General features: G+C 41.7%; 1 protein-coding gene across 1 annotated transcript in view; it reads left to right on the forward strand.

Moving 5' to 3' along the window:
* The window catches only part of ZFYVE26 (zinc finger FYVE-type containing 26), a gene marked incomplete in the record, with an annotated part of 1,901,467 nt that overhangs the window by 375,097 nt on the left and 1,513,606 nt on the right, over positions 1-12,764 (forward strand). The window contains 1 exon segment of the mRNA XM_073610828.1: positions 8,738-8,902. Within this exon segment, the coding sequence (XP_073466929.1) occupies positions 8,738-8,902 (165 nt within the window).

The following is a 12,764-nucleotide window of genomic DNA, read 5'->3' on the forward strand; positions in this document are numbered from 1 at the left end:
ATTGACATCGCATGTGATTTGCACTGCAGTGCGAATCACATGCCATCTCGCAGAGCGCTCTGGTGTGATCTGGCACTTACTGTGCTGGGAGCATGAAGTGAGTGCACTCTCGGGCACAGAAACCTTGGCCGCCCATGGATGCATATGTGTGGCTGTTAAATCTCCACTCTTTGCCACTGCAGATCTATGTAACGTGGGTGGCAAGAGGTTAGGAAACCAATAAGACTTTAGTGCTTAAACATAAAGTGCATAAAAAAATTAATACAATCGAAGGTTGTAGTAAGTTCATCAATCACTGTATATGAGAAGACCGTATATGAGAAGACCTTATAAAAGTGACAATAAAGTGAGCATAATGTGCCAATACTATTAAACATACAAAAAAGTTAAATGAATGTCCCAAAAATCAAACATCCACTTAAGATCTCCAATACTAGTCATTCCCAGTGCAACCGATTATGCATTGTGCATCCAGTGTGTAAAGATCCTCCACTACTATGCACTCACTGGAAAGTTTATTGTATTTTTAGCATATCCTATCAACCTCATAAAGCCTCAACAACTCTGATCCTAAATTCCGGCCCATGTGCTTCCAGAGGGGAGTCCTGTGTAAAAAATGCTCACCACGTGGAGCCCAAGGATGAGGGTATATAGTGTAGTATGTATTTACTAAAACTTGGAAAAAGACACAGTAAGAGCGTCCAGACTTAGATGGCCACTGATCTAGGACCCGGAAGCAGCGGCATGATGTCAGCACATAGGGCTCCATCCAATGCTTTTCATGGGCATGCACATCCTCGGGTAATGACATATCCCCCGATGACATGCATGCACACGAAACGTGTCATGCTTGTAATCCAAAGCACTTGTATATCAAAGCGAATTTCCCCTTAAATAGTGAAAACCCAAAATTCATTATCTCGGCAAATTAGAATATTGCAGAAGACCAATTAAAAAAAAAAAAAAAAAATTTAATACAGAAATGTTGGCTTACTGAAAAGTATGTCTATGTACAGTATAGTATGCACTCAATACTTGGTCAGGGCGCCTTTTACATGAATTACTGCATCAATATGGCATGGAGGCGATCAGCCTGCGGCACTGCTGAAGTGTTATGGATGCCCAGGTTGCTTTGATAGCTGCTTTCAGCTCCTCTGCATTGTTGGGTCTGGTGTCTCATCTTCCTCCTGACAATACCCCTCAGATTCCCTATGGGGTTTAGCGCAGGCGAGTTTGCTGGCCAATCAAACACAGTGATGCCATGATCATTAAACCAGGCATTGGTATTTTTGGCAGTGTGGGCAGGTGCCAAGACCTGCTGGAAAATGAAATCCGCATCTCCATTAAACTGGTTAGAGGGAAGCATCAAGTGCTCTTGAATTTCCTGGTAGAGGGCTTTGGACTTTATAAAACACAGTGGACCAACACCAGCAGATGACATGGCCCCCCAAAAACCTCACACTGGACCTCATGCAACTTATATTCTCTCCACTCTTATTCCAGACTTTGGGAACTTGATTTCCAAAAAAAAATATCTAAATTTTCCACAGTCCCTGATGATTTGGCGAGCCAGTCATGTCATCTGTTTCCCTTCTGCTGACCAGCTTTATGGAGATGCTGATTTCATTTTCCAGCCGGACTTGGCACCTGTGGGTATTGTCAAGAGGAAGATGAGACACCAGACCCAACAATGCAGATGAGCTAAAAGCCACTATCAAAGAAACCTGGGCTTCCATAACACCTTAGCACTGCCACAGACTGATTACCTCCATGCCACGCCGCATTGATGCAGTAATCCATGCAAAAGGAGCCCTGACCAAGTATTGAGCGCATACTATACTGTACATGGACATACTTTTCAGTAAGCCAACATTGCTATGTCAAAACTTTTTTTTTTTAATTGGTCTTTTGTAATCTAATTTTCTGAGATACTGAATTTTGGTTTTTTTCGCTAGCTGTAAGCCATAATCATCAAAATTAAGAGAATTATATATTTCAAGCATTTCTCTCTATGTGAAACACATCTACATAAAATATGAGTTACACTTTTTAAATTGGATATCTAAAATAAATTAACTTTCCCCTAATAGTCTTTCAGGACAGCCACCTGAGACCTTGGCTCCTCTCCCTCTGTTGGAAACACCGCGCTAGTCCACTTTAAAACTCCTCCTCCCCTGCTGGCTCCTCAGTTATTTGTGTTTCCTTTAGAGGGGAGACACCACATGGAGAACTGAAGCCAGGGAGGCTTAGGCTAAAAGTCCAAGAAGGGGGCAGAAGCTCCTTGCACTATAACCAGGAGACTTACCTGGTCCAACAGTCGCCGCCCCCTGCATCTCTGAGGGCGGTAGAAAAGCTGGGGGGGGCTCATTTTCAACACTGAGGATGGAGTAAGGAGGTGCGGCACAAGCAGTCTCTGAGCCCGCAGGCATCCAGCATGGTGAGAGAGTGAGAGCCACATTGAAGGCGGGTGACATAATTTTCGGCGGTGGGGGCAGACACTTTCGTCTAAGCCCGCAGCTTCCGGTTCCAGCTGCGGGACATTGAGAACGGGCCAGGCCCAGGCTGGAGCAGGGCCAAATTGCTGTAGAGACAGCACGGGCTCTGGTGGCGGCACTAGAGTGTCGGAAGCAGAGGGGAACCAGGCTGCTCCAGCCATACCAAGGTAAGGGTGACCTAGGGAGGAGCTCCGCTTACCCTGCCAAGGGACGGGGTAAAGGGTCGATTGGGGGGTGACCTCTTGGTGCCAGAAGGGAGGAACATGGGATCCCTGGGGAGGGAAGACCACATGTTTCAAGGCTACATCCCCGCAGTTAAGTGGCAGGTGGGGGTTTGGTTATGAAGTTGCATTTGATACCTGGTTGATTTATGTCTTTCAGAGCAAACCCACAGACAAATCCAGACACCCCCCATCATAGTTCTAAAAATAGGTGCCCTTCTTGTAAGGATACTCTTTGGGACACCTGGGGGAAGACTTTATGCAAAGAATGTATTGACAAACTAGTCCAGGAACATTCTGCAGAACAGGGTAGTGAGTTAGCAGCCTCACTTAAGGAACTCTCTAACACCTTTGAGTCCTTTTAAATCCTGCAGCCTCAGACTGCTCTTCTGCAAGTTCAGCAGGTAGCGTTACCAGTAACAGAAGCATTACTATCCACCACTGCAGCCCCTCCAGAAACCTCCAGGGAGGAGGCCGAGGAGGAGCCAGATAGTGCAGCCTTGGGCTCCCAGGAATCAGAAGGAGAAGCTTTGAACCTTCCTGGTACAAGCTTTCACTCGAGGAAGTGGAAAGCCTCCTGGGGGGGGCAATCATGCCACACTGGGTATTCAAACTGAGAAAAAAACCTCTTTCACTACACCACCAAATGTACCAAGATTTGGGAGAACAAGAAAGGAAATTTTTCCCAGTCCACAAGGTCTTAGTGGAGGCAATAAAAAAGGAATGGCAGGATCCTAAAATTAAACCCTTCTTTTCAAAAGTGTTTAAGCAGAGGTTTCCATTCTCAGATGATCCAGCATCAGTTTGGAACAAAATCTCCAAATTAGACACAGCATTCTTCCAAGTCTCGAGGCATACGGGACCTAGCCTTTGAAGATATGGGTCCTCTATCTGAGGCAATGGACAAGCGAATAGACACCCTCCTGAAGAAATCTTGGGATTCCACGATGGGAAATCTGAAACCAGCTATGGCAGTAACAGTAGTGCCCAGAACATAGTTTTGGTTAACTCGGATAAAGGCCCACGTTGAGGAATGAATACTGAAAGAGCAGATCTTATCCTCCTTTCCTCCTCTAGGGCATTGCTTATATCGCAGATACATCCGCGGAATCAGTCCGAATGACCGCTTGAACCTCTGTCCTATCCAATTCTGGAAGAAGAGCTCTTTGGCTAAAAACTTGGCAGGGAGACTCTGCATCTAAAGCCAAACTTTGTGGGATCCCGCTTACAGAGGACTTACTGGGCCAGGGCTAGAGAAAGTGTTGGATTGCACCGCGGATAGGAAAAAAATTATTCCCACTCAAGCGTAAACCGACTTGGGGACAACCACAACAAAGCAAGAAAAGGCCAAGAGCACAAAACTGCTTCGGGCGTCTAGGGCCGAAAACTAAAAGGAGGAACAATGTTTCATCCTTTTGAACAAGCCCGTAACAAACAGTGACAAGAAGAAGACAGAAGTCGGTCATGGTGGGGGGAAGATTGGGGCCTTCCTCCCACAATAGGAAGCGATCTCCTCCAGCCAGTTCATATTAGGAATTGTGAGGAAGGGGTATTTTTTTCAGATTTTTCCAGACCGGATAGTTTTTAACATTGATCCAGTTTTTTTGCCTAAAGTAGCCTCAAAATTTCATAGAGACCAAGATGATATTTTACCATTTTGTACAAATCCTTCCAGAGAACAAGAAGTTATGTTCCACATGTCAGATGTAAGGAGGTGTGTGCTACATTAGAGGAAACAAAACGTTTTAGGAAGACAGATTTCCTGTTAGTTTTATTTTCAGGGGCCAAGAAAGGACATGGCTTCAAAGTGTACTATAGCCAGGTGGCTTAGAGAGATTATTGGCCAAGTCTATATGTTGGGAGGTATGCTGATCCCAGAGGGTATTGGGGCACACTCTACGAGATCAATGGCAACATCAAAGGTGGAAACTGCTGGAGCAACGCCGGAGCAGATCAGAAAAGAGGCAACATGATCCAGTTTCACCACCTTTGTAAAACACAACAGGGTGGACATCTTGTCTACAAAGGATCAGGCCTTTTGGACGCAATTTCTTACAAGCTGTAGTCCCGTCCTTGGGGTAAGTGTTCGCTTATCCTCTCAGGTGACTGTCCCGAAAGACTTTTAGGGGAAAAACAAAGTTACTTACCGGTAACATTTTTTCCCGGAGTCTTTCAGGACAGCACCAATACCCACCTGAATGCATAAATTGCTTAAGATTTTCCGAACAGGAACTGTGGTATTTTAGACTGTGTATCATATGCTAATTATTGTATGTGAATGCGCTACTCCCATATATACACCCTTTTCAGTATTCACATGACCTGCCTTTTATTTTGAAAAATAACTAACCTAAACAGTGTGAACCTAGATTAAATCATATACATGTAAAAAATTCACCAAATTAAGCCAAAACCGTGCATCAAAACAAAAATCAGCTGACATATATCATATATGTTAGAGTCCCCAAGCAAATGCATCCAAATCTTCTATCAATTGCCATGATTGGCGTGCTCCTGTGTTCCTTCAATATGCATAAGTGACTGTGTGACACACTACCACCTGTAAGATTGGCCACTCACCAGATACTTCTCAAAAAATGCACCTTTGGTTCATTCATGGGATAACCACTCCACTTTAGTAAACCTCTTCAACGGCTATACTTGGACTTTAGTATTCCTCATATAAAAATATATGGACAAAACGATCATCGCGCAATGCGTTTAAAACTATTTATTGTATAAAATCCAAAGAAGAAATGTACACTCACATTTAAAAGTGCCCTCGAGCCGGCACAAAGCTAATCCAGCAGTTAGGGACGGGTGTAGGAACTATTGCATGGTTCGCCTGTATGAAATGTGCGACCTCCGTGTTCAGCTTGCGTTCCACCCCTCGTTCCCGTTCGCATCCTCACCAGCCACAGACGTATCCGATCACGTGAGCAAAAAATCTCCCAGCAGCCTCTACGCGTTTCGCATCATAGTATGCGTCATCAGGAAGCTGATGATCAGGGCTTCCTGATGACGCATACTATGATGCGAAACGCGTAGAGGCTGCTGGGAGATTTTTTGCTCACGTGATCGGATACGTCCGTGGCTGGTGAGGACGCAAACGCAATGGAACAATAATATAATTAAAAAGGCTTTAATAGATTCAATTAGTCATATAATAACATATATATTAATAATGCTTATTGCTGTATATCAATTATTGTATATTTCACTAGAACCTAATATTGCACAATAATATATATTCCAACAAGGAATTTACAATTACATAGAACATAGAATGCATATGAAACACGTAGTACTAGGTATCTATACAGAGTGACACGATAAAGTGTCATTTGGTGGGGATAAAGGAAAACAAACAGAAGAATAGATCTAGATGGAACATCCATACATCGTTAATGGTAGTATACACATGTCAGTAGTTGTAAGCTCTACGCGTTTCGGGACCTTCTTGCCCCTCATCAGGAGAAAAACCGAATTAGTTACCGAAGAATGGGGAGAACAACCATATAAAATTAATTTGAAGGGGACAAGTGGGCAAATGTGAAATATGAAAGACCCACACATATACACATTATGCCCACAGACTTACGTGTACATCTGCGCAGTGGTGGTGCGGCCATGTGAGTCACAGACCAGCTAACGATGCCACATCCCGGAGCTGAGGGGGCGCTGCGAGGCAGACACAACCCACACAGACAGACCCCGGTTAGTCAGACTATGTGAAGTGACAAACGTGTGAGCCAAAAATCGCTCCAAATTGGAGACCTCTGAAAAAAATGTGAAAAAATGGGGGGGGTGTGAGTGAGCAAAAAATGTATGTGTAAGAGTAAAGCAAGGATAGGAAAGTATGAAGGAAAGAAGAAAATATTAGGGGATACGGAAACCATAGTCGGGTGTAAAGGAGGTGACAACAGATGAAGGAAGGTCAAGAGTGAGTGAGTGGGATGAATGGGTGAAAATACCTGGCTCAGAGCGAATAAGGGCAGAAAAACGGGGAACAATGGTTCCGTAATGAATAAATGCATAAACTACACACCTGAAAAATAAAATAACAATCCCCTAATGGGGTAGAGCAATATGTGCAGATTAAAAAACATGTAGCAGGTGTATCATAGTGACAAAGTGCTAATCAAATAAAAGTCACTCAGTAAAAGCACAAAACATAACATAAACTGTGACTGGTGGGTGAACATGCGTTGCTAGGTGATCTGGTGACTGTTCGTGGTAACGGATACCCACTCGGGGCTCCCAGAACTCTCACCTCTATGGCACGATAAAAGTGCCTGTGTGCTTCCAATAGGTCTGTGGTCACTCTGGTGCAGTGATGACCATCGCTGTTTGGCGTTTTTTGTTTACGTATATGTAAGCTGATTTTTTACCTTTAATAAATCCATTGGCTTTAACTTTATTACACTATTGGAGTCTTTTCAATTACCCCTATATGGAGCGTAATAGTCGGAGGAAGTGACGGCCCCCTCCCCCAGAAGGATTAGGACGCCATCACCATCATTGCACGAGAGTGACCACAGACCCATTGGAAGTACATAGGCACCCCTACTGTGGAATAGAGGCCCTACCAAGTGGAGGAAGTGACGCCCCCCTCCCTCCGGAAGGAGTAGGACGCCATTGTCATCACTGCACCAGAGTGACCACAGACCTATTGGAAGCACACAGGCACTTTTATCGTGCCATAGAGGTGAGAGTTCTGGGAGCCCCGAGTGGGTATCCGTTACCACGAACAGTCACCAGATCACCTAGCAACGCATGTTCACCCACCAGTCACAGTTTATGTTATGTTTTGTGCTTTTACTGAGTGACTTTTATTTGATTAGCACTTTGTCACTATGATACACCTGCTACATGTTTTTTAATCTGCACATATTGCTCTACCCCATTAGGGGATTGTTATTTTATTTTTCAGGTGTGTAGTTTATGCATTTATTCATTTACTTCATTTTGTGTTGCGCAGAATCACTTACACAATCCATTACGATTGTGCCCTTTTTAGTTTATTAGTAGTGTAAGGTGTTCACTATTTGATTTTGCAGCATCACTAAGAATATATCACCACTATTATATCATCTCATTATTTCACTTAGTTTTAGCTAGTAGCGCAGAAGTCTTTCTTTTTAGATTTTTTATACAATGGTTCCGTAATGTTGAATGATGTGAGCAAATCTATGTAGGAGACCAAACAGCGGGAGAGGTTCATGTAGGGAGCGCCGCCACGGCCATCCCCCAACGTCACGTCCCAGCACACTGGGGGGGTAAGGAAGGCGCCATCTTGGAAAAAATACACTTCAATGAATAAAAAAAAAACAACTAATCAGTAAAGTTAGCCCAATTTTTTTGTTTTAATGTGAAAGATGATGTTACGCCGCGAGAATCGTGATCTATTTTCTAAGCAAAAAAGTTGTGATTCTCATTTTAGCTAGGATCGTGCAGCTCTAACACCTTGTTAATGAGACACCTTTTTATAGGCCATCAGATGAGACTGAACCAGCTGATAATTTGCATTACTGATAGATTTCATCTGGTGTCTTGGCTTTCCATGCCTTTTTGCACCTCCCTTTCTTCATGTGTTCAATACTTTTTGCCTTTGTCATTCTATTTTATTACAAATAACTTAATTTCTGAACTTTTTGGCTTCTTTGTATGAATTGCATGGGTTGTTACTGACATGTGGTGAAGATTTCATGTCAATAGCACCTTTAGAAATATATTTACCTAGAAAAATGATGATGTGTTAAATACTTATTTTACCCACTGTATATATTTATGCTTTTGAGATTAATACTGCTTTAAGAAATACCAGACTGCACAGAATGTTCATCTAAAACCATGTGTGCTGGGCACTCCTGCTTACCTTTCATTGCAATTGTGATTTGCAGGATAACATGTTGATAAGCAGTAGAATGCTTAAAAAAAAAAAAAAAAATTCCCGGCTTCTGTATTGCATATGAACTGTTAATTAGAGATTTCTGTTCAGAATTGTTTTTCTGTTTTCAGCTTAGTGCCTTGATTCTTCTAAAAGTAGAAGATTTTTCCACTCTTGGTAAACTGCTATCAAATGAGTTTAAACCTTTGAGACGTCTTCTTGTGCTGCTGGGATGGACCCATCTCCAGAATATAGAGTCTGCTAAATCACTGTTGCTCAGACTTCATAACGATACGGTATGTTTATTTAAATTTTTAATTATTCTGAATATTTAAAGGAGAAATTCGGGATTGCAAAAAAATAAACATCCATACTTACCTAGGTGGATGCAGCATTAATGCAATGCTGCATCTTTCCCCCGCCACCTCTAAAACCAAGCATTAAGAGATCAAAAATAGCTGATCGCTCGGTTCTCAATATTCAGTGAGCCAGGCTGTGGAGGGGGCCGGAGCGGCTGGTTAGTGGTTCGCTAAGAGGCTGAGCCAGCTGCCAGTCAGGCATCTGGGTGGATCCCAACTTTAAAGTCAGGATCTTTCCAGAGCCTGGACCTGCTCAGTAACTAAAGCTGTCACAGGTCACAGGAGTGCAGAGCTAAGTAGAGCTAAAAGAGCTTTGGCCCCACTTCGCCTTTACACTTTGCTTCTGAAAAATATTAGCTTGCTTATGGTTTCATTTTTTGGAAATATGCCCATGCTTAGACAGCAGTAGTTTTTCTGGGGACAGAAAATAAAGGAAATAAGGTACCTAATCTAAAATGCATTTAGGTAATGTCTTGCAGGTAGAAGTAATCTATTCTTGCAGCAACCCTCCCACCCCTCCATTATGCATCCTGAACGCCTCTTTTAGACAGTGCTGTAAATCTTGTTTTTTTTTTTTTAGTTAGTCAAGTTTATTGAAATGCAAATGTTTATACTAAAATATTAAACCGTTTTATATTTATGAAAATAAGCAAGGATCTATGATTAAGGAGATTCCCACTTATTTCCACAAATCAACAAAATAACTAAAATTTGTTGCTAACCTGAAGACAAAAGGAGTACAAAAAAAATTAGCAAAAAATATATATTTACTAAAAATAAGTGCAAAATAATATCAAAATATAATTGGTGACAAGCAAAGAATATGGATCAACATTTTAATAATCTGGATAATACAGATGATGAGAAAATAACCACAGGATCTTGTTTCAAAATATCAATGGAGAAAAACTGAGTCATTCCTTTAAAGTGATTAATAGCATGCACAGAATTGGTGATTTAACTCAGACATTTACGTAAGGTAAAGATAATTTCCAACAATTTATTTTATTGTAAGCATGCATTATAACTAAACCATTTACCAGAAACTGAAGCCAGTTCCAACTGGATAAATACATATGTGTGTATCTCTCTTTGAAGGGAACAATTCATACTGCAGTTAGAATTATTACAATTCTAGTACTACAAAGATTAAATAATTCTACTAGATGTATGTATACTCAATTTCCTACAGATAAATAAAAATGTATACTTTACCAGAAATCTCAAAATCTTTTGTCTGAGAGATGTCAGCTGTTTGTCCCAATGGACATTTCTTTTCTTCTCTGATTTTTCCTTTCTCCCCTTACCTCATTTCTTTTCAAACTCTTATCTCCCAAAGAAAGTAGGCGTGGATATATTTTCCACGTAATTAATGCCGTCAAAAAACATATTATTTACTATGTACCCATGGCACAACTACCTAAAGGGGGCAGTATTGGATTAAAAATTATTTTGGAACTTTCCTTAAAAATACCAAGATATACTTCAAATAACCTCTGACCTAAGCTTTAAACAAAAACATAAATATATTAGGGAGGTTTATTATATGACAGTATCTGTAAGACTCTTCGTAGAATATATTGCTTTAGGAAAGTCTAACAACGGCAATTATTTTTCCTCCATCCTCCAAATTCCTTTGAGCGTGAGGTAATTGGTTTTCAAAACATAATGGTTATTCACTTGTAATTTCACTGATGTTCACAATACTTTAAAACATGCATCCCTCATATTAATATATATATATATTTTATGTATGTGTGTGTGTTTCAATGAGTACAATCAAACAATATACAGTGGAACTTTGGATTACGAGAATAATCCGTTCCAGGAGTATGCTCGCAATCCAAAGTGCTCGCATATCAAGGTGAGTTTTCCCATCGAAGTCAATGGAAACGAGAATAATTTGTTCTGCATTGACTTCAATGGGATGCAATACCACATGCGGCCAGAGGCGGGGGGCGCTGGAGCGCCTCGGAAAGGGCCAAAAAGGCCCGAGCACACTTCGGCTGACCTCAGCAAACCTCTGAAAGACTCAGTTCACGAGCCTTTTACGAGGTTTGCCAAGGTCAGCCGAACTGTCCTCGGGCCTTTCTGTGCATTTCCGAACGCCGACGATCGGCGCTGTTCGGCTCCGGCGCCCCCCACCTCAGGCCAAAAGCGGTACTGCACACTGCTTTTGGCCTGAATCCTGCTCGTTTTGCGAGACAATACTCGCAAACCGAGTTAAGATTTTTAGAAATACAGTGCTCGTTTTGCGAAACGCTCGTTAACCGCTTTACTTGCAATCCAAGGTTCCACTGTATATAATGAATATTTGTTGAATTTTATAAAAGTACATGAACTAAAATATGTGAAATTCAATTAAGAAGGCATATAATTGTCCCATATAATGTAATAATAATACAATAGAAAGTATTGCTAATACAATTACTTGCACTTAATAATACTTATTCATAAGGTAACTTTTAATTAAGCCCCTTTTTCTTTTTCCAATAATGAGAAAAAAAATCACAGTCTCTATTCCTTGTGTTTAGTTGAGACATGAGTCATCAACCCCATTATACACACAATGGCCCCATGGCCAGTCCTTAGCTTGCCTGGTCATCTAGGATCTTCACAATTTATGACCTGGGAGAATATGTGATAAGGCTCTTAAACATCTCTTGTAAGAGACTCTATTCACAAGCAATTAATGTACATTAACCTCCTAACAGATGATCAATATGGCTTCCAAGATGCCCATGCAACCATTTTTAAAATAATATGTATAGGCCTTAGAAATTCTTTTTAACCTTAATAGTTCTGACATACCCCCCCCCCCTTTTTTTTCCCCATGGTATTCATGTGAGCATCCTTGGTCATATTAGGGAAACAAGTCATAAGAAATATCATAGGCGCTAAAAGATGTAGCCATATTATTATATATTTTTTTAATAGAAGGATGTTTCTTTTCATCCACCTTGATAAAGGAATGCTATTGTCTGTCTTTATTATTATTATTATTATTATACAGGATTTATATAGCGCCGACAGTTTACGCAGCGCTTTACAACAACATTAGGGCAGACAGTACAAGTACAATACAATTCAATACAGGAGGAATCAGAGGGCCCTGCTCGTTAGAGCTTACAATCTAGGAGGGAGGGTCAAGTTATACAAAAGGGTAATAGCTGTGGGGGATGAGCTAATGGAGAAAATAATGCAGTTGTTAGATGGAGGCAGGATAGGCTTCTCTGAAGAGGAAAGTCTTCAGGGATCGCCTAAAAGTGGATAAATTTGGAGACAGTCTGACAGATTGGGGTAGGGAATTCCAGAGGATGGGTGAGGCTCGGGAGAAGTCCTGGAGGCGGATATGGGAGGAGGTGATGAGGGAGCTAGAGAGCAGGAGATCTTGGGAGGAACGGAGATGGCGTTTAGGTTGGTATTTTGAGACTAGGTTAGTGATGTAGCTGGGGGCACAGTTGTGGATGGCTTTGTAACTTATTGTTAGTATTTTGAATTTAATTCGTTGGGCGAGTGGTAGCCAATGGAGGGATTGGCAGAGAGGGGTAGCAGACACTGATCGGTTTGTAAGGTGGATGAGTCTGGCAGCAGCATTCATGATGGACTGAAGGGGGGATAGTCTATTTAAAGGTAAGCCAATGAGGAGTGAGTTGCAGTAGTCAAGGCGAGAGATAACCAGGGAGTGAATCAGGAGCTTTGTAGTTTCACTGGTTAGAAAGGGACGTAGTTTAGAGATGTTGCGGAGGTTGAGGCGGCAAGCTTTGGAAAGTGATTGGATGTGGGGCTGAAAGGAGAG

Source organism: Aquarana catesbeiana, linkage group LG13 (genome assembly GCF_042186555.1).
Source record: "Aquarana catesbeiana isolate 2022-GZ linkage group LG13, ASM4218655v1, whole genome shotgun sequence".
Taxonomy (NCBI): Eukaryota; Metazoa; Chordata; class Amphibia; order Anura; family Ranidae; genus Aquarana; species Aquarana catesbeiana.